The following is an 11,889-nucleotide window of genomic DNA, read 5'->3' on the forward strand; positions in this document are numbered from 1 at the left end:
CTGTATATTACTTATTTCATGCATTTATATCGCACCTTTTTTCCATGGAGCGCTAGTCCTTGTACAAGGTTCTCCCCTTCCTCATTTAATCCCCACAACAACCCTGTGAAGGCTGAGCAGCAGTGACTGGCCCAAGGTCACCCAGTGAGCTTCATGGACAAGCAGGGATCTGAACCCTGGTCTCTCATATCCTAGGAAGACACTCTAATCACTACACCACACTGGCTCTTGGGCATCACTGGACCCTCTGGCCCTTTAACACATCTGTAATGTGGGAACCGCAGAACACTGTAAGAGCAAACACAAGATCAGAAAGTAGGTGCATTCGAGAAGACCTGTTAGAATCGTGAACTCAAGCTCCTCACTCACCATACTCCCTTTTACACCCACACAACCACAGTCCAACACTGCTTGCTTGCACACACACACACATACACATAAACACACACAAACCTCACCCACATAAAATACACACACATATACATACTGTATGCCTCCTTACTGGCAACTCCTGCAGCCAAGCTGGTGCCAAACATGTTGCTCTGCTTTCCATTGGGCCACATCAGTGAGCGGGTCTTGTTGTCTGTGCAGCCTAGGACCTCCCTACACACTGCCTAGGCTTGTGGCCCAGGAAGGTCACGTCAGTGCTGCTTGCCCCCTGGCTTCACCCCCCTGGAGACACAATCCATTGTCTCTCAAGACAGAGGGATGCCGACAACAAGTCCATCACATTGTCTGTTCTATCCATACAATTGCATAAGCAGACACTAAGCAGAAACACACTCTGTAGACATTAATCCTTGCATGTACATAACCAATTCTCTCTCTCGCCCCCCCCCCGCCCCCACCCAGTGGTTTGCCTTACATGCCACTGTGCCTCAGTTCTCCTCTAAGTGTTTCTTATAATAGATCTGAAATGCATTTTTCCAGACCTTCACATTGGCAAATTCCCCATGGATTACCGGTAAATGCAACAGGCCTTCTCGCTCCCTTTGCAGGTACATCCTGGTGGAGAGTGTCAAGCAGATACTGCCTTGATATCTTCATTGAACAGAACCCATTCCACTCACTTGGGGTGGCTCATGATGGCCAAGGGATGATTGGGTTGGATTCTGAGAGCCCAACCCACTGTCCGATAGAGGGGAGCGAGACTGGTTCAATCGCACTGGGTACAGAGCCTCCGGGCCCCAGGGGGCATCTCAAATATGATTTAGAATGAAGGGCAAGAGGTTGAGGGGTGCTGAATTTTAGTATCACATGGGGTGCTGCTGAACCTTGAGACCCCAAGATCCGCCACTGCCACTATCATTCCCCACCTACCCTAGCCTTAAGCATCCTTCCACTGTTTTAGTGTTGAGAAGCAAGTGTCTGTCAGTCTTAGGAACTGACTGTAGGCTTTTTCATTTATCCCATTTGGCAGGCAAGTTTCTTGTGCTATCCAAGTCTCACCCGAACCGGTGTCCTTTCCTCCCCCTCACATCCTGCCATCCAAATAACCGACATACACTGACATCGCTCCTACGCCCCTGCGGAGATCATCCCCACCCCCGCAGAAGCAAGACTTCCTTAATCCCCCTTTCTTCATTCTCCCTCCCCAAATAGACATTACAACACACACACCACATGCACATGTTCTTGTCTGGCCCAAAAAGCACAAGGACTTTTATTGGGGGTGGGGTGGATCCCGGCAAAAAGACCCACAGAGTTTGGGGAGAGGAAAGATGGAAGTGTCGAGAAGGGCAGTTTACCATGTCTGCTCTTTGAATCTGATTGACCTGTCCTCCCCCCACCCTCTCACTCTATAGCACTAAATGAGTTGAAACACGATTTCACAGTGAAAGGCCCGCAGGTCACAGGCTGTGGTTGCTACTGCTTTAATTAATACAAGTTCCAACGGTAATAAATTATATTTTTTGGAGGGGTGGCAGTAGGGGGTGGAGAGAAAAAAACTAACCCAAAAATAACTATTACAAACAAAACAAAGCAAAATGGAGACAGGAGGGGGGAAGGAAGTATATATACTTATTAACCCTTCCCCAGACTCTCAACACAAATGTTTTGTGATGGGGGGAGATTCAATCAGGAGGCAGATAGTAGCACCCAATGATGAAATGAGGAACATTTCTCATTTATCCCGAAATGGGGGAAGGAGAGAGGGAGCCGTAATACCTGTTTGAACTGAGGTAACCTTATGAGTGCACATTACGCGCTTCAAGTACATTCAAATGACATTTCCTCCCACAAGGAAATTTGGGCACTGTAGTTTCTTAAGGATTACTGGAGAGATAAACTACAGTACCCAAAAGTCTAAAGGGTGGAAAATGTGTTTCCAATGTGCTTTAAAGGTACAGAATCATAGAATCGTGGAGTTGGAAGGGATCCCTGAGGATCATCTAGTCCAACCCCCTGCAATGCAGGAATCTCAACTAAAACATCCATGGCAGGTGGCCATCTGACCTGTGCTTAAAAACCTCCAAGGAAGGAGAGTCCACACTTCCCAAGGGAGACCTTTCCATTGTCAAACAGCTCTTACTGTCACAAGGTTTTTCCTGATGTTTAGCCAGAATTTCCTTTCTTATAACTTGAATCCATTGGTTCGAGTCCTACCCTCCGGAGCAAGAGAAAACAAGAAGATGAGAAAACAAGAAGATACTGGAAGATGGCTATCCTATCTCCTTTCAGTCTCCTCTTTTCCAGGCTAATTATGCACAGACAAGCCTGAGTCTTCCACTTCTTGAGGTGACCTAAAGTTCAAACAGGTGTCGTAGCTTCCCCACAATTCAAAATAAATGAGAAATGTTCCCGCATCATCACAAAACAAAATCAGAAGTTTGTTTGGGAACATGTGATTTGACCACCTGTACTCATCCGAGACAGTAGATTCTCCTGCCTGGATGCTAGAGCCTCAAGGTGTTTAGGAGAAGGTCTTCCCCACCACCACCTCCCTCACAAGCTCTAGCAACATGTAGGCTCCCAAGCCTTGATCATTGCCTCTGGGCTGCAGACTGTAACGGCTGGCAGAGATGCCAAATTATTTTCTACCTTCAACACCTGTGTGGCAAAAGGCAGAAATGCAGCAGGTGAATTCCCAGCACAGCACTGCCATCGCAAGCAAAAGTTCTGAGGCATTTCTGCTTTTCACCGCCTCTGCTGGCATGGCAGAAAAACCCTATCAGGAAAAAGAAAAAGCGGGCAAAGACTGGACAATTCACCCTGTTCCCAAGGCAAATGACAGCAAGTAGCAATTTTTAAAAAGTATCCACGTTTTAATCTGAATCAGGTGCATTTGACTATTTTCAAGCACCCAGACTGGATGTGCTCTCAGAGCAGGCCTCCCTTCAACCAGGGGCTTATCCACACTTACCTTTTGCCCCATGTTTTCCAGGCACAGGCCCAAACTTTAGCGCTCCATATCCAAGAGCTCTTCTTTCCCTACAAAAACCCGCTCTTTAAAACCAATGCACAACAAACGTCAATTTGTGTTTTCAGTGGACTGCTGTTTGCTCCAATTCATCCGTAAAGAGCAGGTTTCCATGGGGAAACCTCAAGAGCAAAAAGAAAGTGCTCAGACACAGAGATTTAAAGAGCAGGCAGTGCCCAGAAAGCGCATAGGAAAACTAAGTTTGTCCTCCTGTCATTATTGGATCCATCAGCCCCCACCAACATGGAATTATGGGAGTTGTGGTCCCAAACAAAAGACTGGAAAAGGCTAGTATAATCCATTCATTATTCCCTTATTTCACTGATTGTACCTCCTATGTGCCCCCACCCACCCAAATGTAGCATGGTAATCTGATATCCAAGAGAGAACAGGACTAAGGCTAAACAAAAATGAGCAATGCACTTATTCTTATCAATTCACGCTCCCAGGAGGGAAGTGACTGTATCCTAGATGTCCCCACCAGCTTTAACTGGGCATGACACTCTAATAGTTATGAGGCCAGTCCGCTGCACTGTTAAAACATGCCCTGTTTCTACTTTGTGTCTGTGCCCCTTCTAACCACAACCTCTTGATCAGTAGTATTTCCTTTTGAAATCTAACATCACAACCAGAAATCTAGTATCCACTGCCTGACTCTCAGCTGACAGCAGAATTTGCAAGATCGCTCATGTGCAGAGGGATGTGTGGCTCAGGGTGTTAGGAAGCGCTCACTTTCCCCAAAACCCATTCCAAGAGATGACTCCTTCCTTGCACCCATGTACAGGAGCCTGAGAGAGACAGTTACCTTGCATATTATTTACCAAGAGGGAAGGGACTGGCCCAAGGGCTCCCAGGAAGAGCCGGTGTCAGAGTCTGTGCCAAATGCAAGGCTCACTCTGAGCCCCAAAACAACCAGGCCCCAAACTCAGAGGGGAGGCGTTTCTGCTCTTTGGCACGGATCAGGCTCTAGCCCTCAAGGAAGGGACCTGCCCTTCGAAGAAAACGATTAAGACATTGTGTGTCTTTCATAACAAGGCAGCTCAGAACAGCGCGGCATTTCTCCCTAATGAGAGCAGCCTTCTGCATGCCTTGGCGCATGCCTTTCATCCAAGCATCCCCAAGCCTTTTCCAAACATGATGCTGATTGATTGATTAATTAATGAAATCATCACCTCCCCCCACCCTTTTATATAGGCATGTGTATATATGAGAAAATGCTTCCAATCCCACGGGGTCTTTGAGAAACACAAAGTACATAAACATTTTTCTCCTCTGTTTAAATGATTCACAAAAAGGAACAATGTGGCTGCTAATCCGCCAGAATGATACAACAGCCAGGACTCCAGAAGTGAACACAGAAATCCAGTTTCTCCACTAGACCCCAAATTCTCTCCCTAAACTGGAAAGGTAATGATCACCCATCCCATATGCTTTGAACGCTGCTTCCTTCCCATTGCTAGAATAGATATTGGTGATTATATCCTCCAAATTTCCTCTTCTTCTATGAATGGATGTTCATTTTCTGCTGATAACTTCACTGTTAAACCTATTTTGGATTAACACAAATGCCACAAGTACTGGTCCTTGTGGGTTATTATTTATTCACTTTCTATTCCCACATAGGCATTTTCCCATTCCCAAAAATCTCAACACGGGCAATCCCAGTTGATCATCAATATAAACCTATACAGAAGGGAAAAGGGACAGCGAGATGGGATAGAAACTCAAAGCCACCCAGTGATCTTCATGACTAAGCCAGGGATTTGAACAAAATTTCTCACGCCCAAACTTAGAACTCAAACCATGTGCTTAAACTCCAGTCAGATAATTGGGGGGGGGGGTTGCTTGGTTCTGCAGCACTTCCACATAAAATGCAATGAAACCAAAAGCCATTCAGCTGAAATCTTGGGACTACAGAAGGATCCAATGCACCCTAACAGGTTACCCAATCAAGAAAGAAGAGAAAAAAGTAAGGTCCCTAATAGACGACCATCGTAATAGAACACAACCTATGATAACACAGAGCAGGACAGATTACTGGGTTTATATCCTATACAACACTCTTTATTAAAGCTTAGCTAAGTGTAGTGCAACTGACTTTTGGGAAACAATGAGATTTTCACCTGCTCCTTCACACCAGAAGGATCCTGTGCTGGAAAATGAGTAAGGCCCACTCAGAGAAAAGACTGCCAAATTTCTGAGAGTCTCAAATGAATGAATTCAGCGCGATCAAAAAGAGCTACCAATTGCCTCAAGCAAACTGGTGTTTTGTTCTAGTTGTAGATAGTGTCAATCCTACCCAGAGGATAAAACCAATGGATTTTGCTCTATACATGGCATTGGGACTCTTAAATTCCCGGCTCCAAAGCGGGAATTACGACTGGTAAATGAGAGCAGACATCCAGTAGCCCGATCCCTCAATTTCTCTAGCACCACTTCCAGGAGAAGAGGCACAGACCCCTAACCCAGAACTCAAAAAGTGACAGAGGAATGGAGGCTCTTCCCCAAAATGTTTTCATGTCAAAGCAAATGCCCATTGGCAAGAATTTCACCATTACGGATGGGGTGAGAGAATATGTCTGTAGAGGGAGATGACAGCCCGGATTATAAGGTGCTGGGGGGTGGGAGAGAGAGGAGGCGTGAAATAATCCTGATGACTAGAACCACTCGTAAAAGAGACAAATCTGCTTCGACACTGCATTCCTGGGAGAGTTGTAATTATAGAAACGGCTCCCAAGTGACATCTCCTCCAAGCCCTTGGGGGTTTCGAGGGGCTGCATTAGGAGGGGATATGTAATTAATCTCCTCTTAGCATGGTGCGTATGCTGGGGGCATTGGAGCGGGGGAAGGCTGTCAATTCCGGGCTGCGTGGTAAAGGCCTCGCCAACGAGTGGAGAGGGTTTGGAAAGCGGGGAAGCCAGAGAAAACCAAAAGGAGACGGTCTTACCTTTGGCCCCAGAGACTGAGGAGAAGCAGGGGGCAGAACCAAAGAAGCAGAGTTTGTCCCATCCTGGCTGCTGAAGTTTTAGTCTGTCTACCAGCTGGTTCTTCTTGTTTAAGGGCTAGTAGGGTGGGGATGGGGGTAGGTTGTCTCTTCGCTGCTTGCTGCTGCTGCTGCTGCTGTCGTCGATTTGCGCTCTTTCTCTCTACTCCTGTCACTTTCCCCTGCTCTTTTAGGACCTCATTGATCGCCTTGGATTGGAGAGGGAGGTGTTTTTGTTTTTTCGACAGCTCGTTGCAAAGATTTGCAAGCCCAAACTGCAGCGAGCACCTCGGGCCTGCCCTCTCTCTCTCCCTCTCTCTTCCCCACCCTTCTCGTTCCTTCAGCAGGGCAGCTGGTTTTCGAAGAGGCGTCGAGGGTTAGTCGTCGTCGGTGAAGGTAGCAACGGGCTCCACGGTTGTCCTCGGAGCTCCATGCGGGCAGGTCCTCCTCCTCCTCCACCCCCCATCCGAGAGCGCTGGGAAGAAAAAGAAGGAGGCTGGCAAAGATCTCTCTCTCTCTCTCTGCCTCCCTGTCTTATGTACACACCCTCTTTCCTTTGCAACTTTTGAACCCCCCACCCGGCTTGCTGAAGTTGCAAGCAGGGGCTGCTGCGTCTCTATCAGGGCAGGGTAATCTTTCTCCGGGGGGAAGGGAGGGGGCAAGGGTGGGGTCAGGCCGGGCCCGGCGGGCACGTGCGGCCCCCGCAGCCCGCCCCTCCCCTCATCGCGGCTGCTCCCGCCGGGGCAGCTGGCGACCGAGCCGCGGGGCGGAGGGCGCACGAGGCAGCGCGCCGCGACCGGCGACCACAGCGGAGGCGGATTCTTCTCGGCCTGGACGGGACGGGAAAGCAGCAAAAAGCTCTCCACGCGCAGCAAGCAACCGCCGAGCCAGCGCCCCAAGCCCGAGTCCCGACACGCCCGTGCAGGAGCCCTCGGGCGGGCAGGCGGGAAAAGGACGGGCCGGGAAGCGTGTGCCAACCGCACACCCTGAGACATGCACCCTCGCACACACACGCACGCATCTGCAGAGACGCGCACAGCCATCCCGTGCAACCCCGGCCACACTTGCGCGCCCACCTCCTTTGCAGAAGTAACGGCTCCAACGCTGCATGCACGCCCACACGTGCACGGCCCAACGCTGAGAACACGCGCACAGGCGCGCATCGCCATGCACACAGCAGGATGCGTATCAGGAGAAATGGGCGCACAACACGTTCGCGCAAAACAGGCGCAACACCCAGCAGTCACAAACATTATTTGCATAGATTATTTATATGCTGCAGACTCACTCGATGTATATTTTTTGCTAGCTATCCACCGGACTTTCCAGCCCGGGCATGCGGCTGCATCATTGTGTGTGGCCGAAATACAACTGCAGCACCTACCGACACAGTTGCAACTGACCACACAAATGCATGCACAGCTCTGCAATCCGATAGCTCAAGGCTCGCATACACATCACCATCATCTGGCCAGTTACGTATAACCTGTTCGTATGCGTCCTCGTGTAAACAAAGAATCTTGCAAACGGGGTCCATGGATCCTTCTAGGTACACATGTATATACAGCCTTAGCTTTTCCATATTCACACATACAGGTACAGGGTTCATTAGTTACGTTATTGCTGTATCCTGCTCTAATATCAACAGATATAGGGCAGTTTAGGAATATTTTAATTAATAGACAAATTGCCCCATATGTCATTCAATTACACAGCCCTGCTCTTTAATCATTAGATAGCTAGGACTTGTCTGTTCTGGGTAGATGGAGGGGCTGCTGGTCAATGGCTGCTCCTGCCTCATATAGGAGTCTGGGCTGTAGATGGTGTTCCTTATGAGGCCTTGACTATTCGGTAGGTGCTGTAGGATAACCAGAGCTATTTGGGTTTCTGAAACCCAAAATTTAAAAATTATCAGTTCCCATCACGGTAATGAAATAGCCTGGGGGGAAATGGATGGGTTTGTTTACAAAATGTATTTTTATTAGCATTATTTGTACCTACATTTATGACACTCAAGTACTTTTAATGTGCTTCAAATCCCTGTTGAGGGTTTGAGAAATATCTGCATGTCTGCTGCCATTCTTAAGCATTAAGAAATGGGATTATTGGCCTGAAAGGCTTGTTGAAGTTTACAGTCATTGATCAGAATGCAGATAGATAGTGTTAGCTTTAAACTTCCCTTTAGTCCAGGGGTAGGGAACCTATTTCAGCTTGAGGGCCACATTCTCTTCTGGGCAACCACATGGCAGAGGTGGGTGGGGCAAGAGGCAAAAGTAGGCGGGGCAACAAATGTAAAGTTTACCTTTGTGCAGTAGACTACTTTTCTACACCCTCTCTCACACACACCCTCTCTATTCTCCACCCAAGCAAACTGGAAAGCATTATTTCTTCTTATTATCACTTTATTCACGATTCATCTTGCATCCAAAGGTCTCAAGGTGAATTGCATAGCAAACAAGTAAATATTAAAGACGCACATGAAAAGTGACCACACTGAACATCCCCCAAGTAAATATTTCCCACCATGAAATTATCAGAAGCAATCGCCACAAAACAGCAAGCAGCTAAAAACATCCAAAAAGCAAGCAAGGAACAACTATGAACATTCAAATACTTGGGTGCATTCAAAAGTCCTTAGCCTGGAGCTGAAAAAGTGTCGGAGCCAGACATACCGTCCTGGGGAGAGCATTACAGAAATGGGGAGTCGTGGCACAAAAAGGTAGGGGGGACATTAACAACCGCTTAATCGCATGTCATCCTTATTCGTATATATTTTTTATTTTTAGAACAGGAGGGAATGGGGAGCAAAGGCTTCTTCCCCCCACATCTCCAAGGACACATTGCAGCTGGGTAAAAATACAGGGAGGGGCAGTGAGAGTATGGCCTGGAGAGAGTTCCAAGGGCCAGATGGCGAGCTCTGAGATTCCCCACCCCTGCTAGAGATTGCCTTGTCTTCTCTTGCTATATATTAGGCCAAAGTCTGTGAGCCCTCAAGCTGCCGATTGAGAGGAAGGAGAAGCTGTCTCTTGATGCCTATGGAGAAATCAGCTGCAAACCACATACGTAGATGTAGATTTTACAAGTAGGGTGAATGTGCCCATGTGAAGAGGAGCAGCAGAGGCAAGGGTGCTGGCTTCCCTCCCCTCCACCATCATTTCATTTGCCTTCCTACTTGGTAATGGTGACTGAGGAAGCATAGGAGCCAACTCCTAGGGGTTGAGGTACCTTTGCCCCTTTCCCACTAAAATATTAGAGAGAGCCAGGCCAAGTACACAGGAGAGGCCGCTGTGAAGGGGCTGCAAAGTCACCTCCCCAACAGCAGTGTGGCTGCCACTTGGGGCAGGAGTGGGGCAGGACGCGGTGAGGATTGATTTCTTGTGCAGCCCCAACCTCAGCGCCCCACCTACCCTGCACCTCCCCCCACCATCCAGGTAAGGGGCAGTGACACTGCTGTCGGGGGGGCAGCACAACAGCAGCTTCTGCCAGCATTTCCCCTTACATGTTTACATTACCCAGGTTTTCACTCCGGCACAGGAGTTATCTCTTAGTCTAATCTACTTTACAGGCTTGTAGTTGTGAGGATAAAGTGTGGCAGGGGTGTGGGGTGTGAACCACACGCTGCCACCCTAAGTTCCTTGAAGGAAGGGCAGGGGTTTAAAACTGGAATAAATAATTTGCCCGGTGGATCGATCAGTTAAAGTTCAAATAAATAATGACATTTCTTTTTTAAAAAAACAACAACCCGTAACTACCAACCGTGGTAAAAGTGAATACATATTTTTCTGTTTATTTTTCTGAATGCTGGCATGCACCTCTGTAGTCTTCTGTTTCATAATAAACAGCTTTTGATACTTGTGGTTTCACCTGAGAATTCAAGGGTTTTGGCAGTGGCATTGCTCACTTTGAGACCTCATGGGCCGAATCCACATAAAGGTTTGGGTGTTGGACAGATGTGCATCCAGTGAACATATATCCCCCCATCCCCGTCTTACTCCTGCTGTGACTAGATGGCTCTGCTGCTCAATGGATGCACACATAGATGGAGCAAAAGGCAGACGGGAAATTGTTAATGTGAATTCTGCTATGAATTCTGTAAATAATAACATGATAATAATAGGGAAAGCTGATGCATTAATATAGAAATTTAGAGTGTCCAAAATGTTTCATACATACTATGCCAGTAATCTAGAGTGTGAAAGGTAGATCAGATCTGTTCATATCCCAGATGGAAAAATGTCTTGATCAGGACCAGCCCAAGACATTTTTCTGTCTGAGACGAAAGACAAGATGGTGCCTCCTGCCTATTCCAGGTACAGAAGCTGACTGGAGTGCAGAGGTGTACCTAGGCTCTCTTGTACCCTTGGCAAGGAGCTGTACCCCTGCCCCATATCCTTGTGCCCTTGGCAATCACTGTCTCTCTTTGTCTTTCTCTCTTGGGCCAACTTAACCAACTTCTGGGAATACCCCTGCTAGTGTGAAAATTGAATTTGCCTTCAACTCTGATGATGGAATAGCATCCTGAGGCAGCAGGCTGGTTCTGGGGTGGACAGGATAGGCTGTACAACAAATGTAATTCTGTCTTTTAAAAGATTGCCGGGGGGAGAGAAACAGCCACGTGCTTCCCCTACTACCCCCATCATCTGCCACCTAAGGCATTCATCTCATTTTGCCTAATGGTAGGGCCAGCCCTGGTCTTGCCAAATGGTCTGGCAGTGCAGTCCTCAGCTGAAACTGCTAGCTTGTACAGTGCACCGACTCGTGAGCATTCTGCAAATATCTGCCTACCTGGCTCTAGTACTTTTGACGCTTTCCATCAAATTACCTAACATAGTTTCAGAAATTAAGTCAGCGCTAACTGTAGTCTACAAAATGCTTTTTTACCATAAGGAACGTGTTTGTTTTTAAGGTGCCACAAGACTCTTTGTTGTTTCTGTTGGACTACACAGCAACCCGGCTACCCCCTCTGGAAATTGTTACAGAGCTATGCAACAGTGAGAACATTGGGAGGATTCAGTTGAAACTCGGAATGATTTCGATAAAACTTTTTAAGGATTAGCACATTAAGATAAACTTTTGCAAAGACAAATCGGGTACTTAACTACAAAAGGAGAGAAACCTGGCGAGGCAGCAGCACTGAGTTTCTTTTAACCACAACCTGAACACGAGCCAGCAACTGTGAGTCTCTTGCATAAGAAAAGGTGAAAGAAAAAGGCAGAGATTGGGCTGCGTTACAAAAGGTTGGCGCTTCAGGTAGGAAGCCAGTGCTCTTCTTTGCTCAGTTCCTTTTATACCTCTAACTCTGATAAAGAATGTGTTGAGGCTCTGGGCATCCAGTTATGAAAACATCAGGAATTGATTGAATAATAACTGGAATTATTAAAAATTAATAACTGGAATTATTAAAAAAGATTTTTTTCATCTTTCATCTTGTTATTTATTATGACAAATGTACGAAGTTGCCTTGGTCTGAATCAGAGCATTTATT

At 47.3% G+C, this 11,889-nt stretch overlaps 1 protein-coding gene across 1 annotated transcript in view; it reads right to left on the reverse strand.

The window, feature by feature from the left end:
* The window catches only part of WNT10A (Wnt family member 10A), a 48,173-nt gene extending 37,923 nt beyond the window's left edge, over nt 1-10,250 (reverse strand). The window contains exon 1 of the mRNA XM_083441535.1: nt 6,369-10,250. Coding sequence (XP_083297661.1) covers nt 6,369-6,430 — 62 coding nt within the window. The 5' untranslated portion in view covers nt 6,431-10,250. The remainder of the gene's footprint in view (nt 1-6,368) is intronic.
* Nucleotides 10,251-11,889: the final 1,639 nt, after the last annotated feature.

Source organism: Podarcis tiliguerta (assembly GCF_965153285.1).
Source record: "Podarcis tiliguerta genome assembly, chromosome: 1".
Taxonomy (NCBI): domain Eukaryota; kingdom Metazoa; phylum Chordata; class Lepidosauria; order Squamata; family Lacertidae; genus Podarcis; species Podarcis tiliguerta.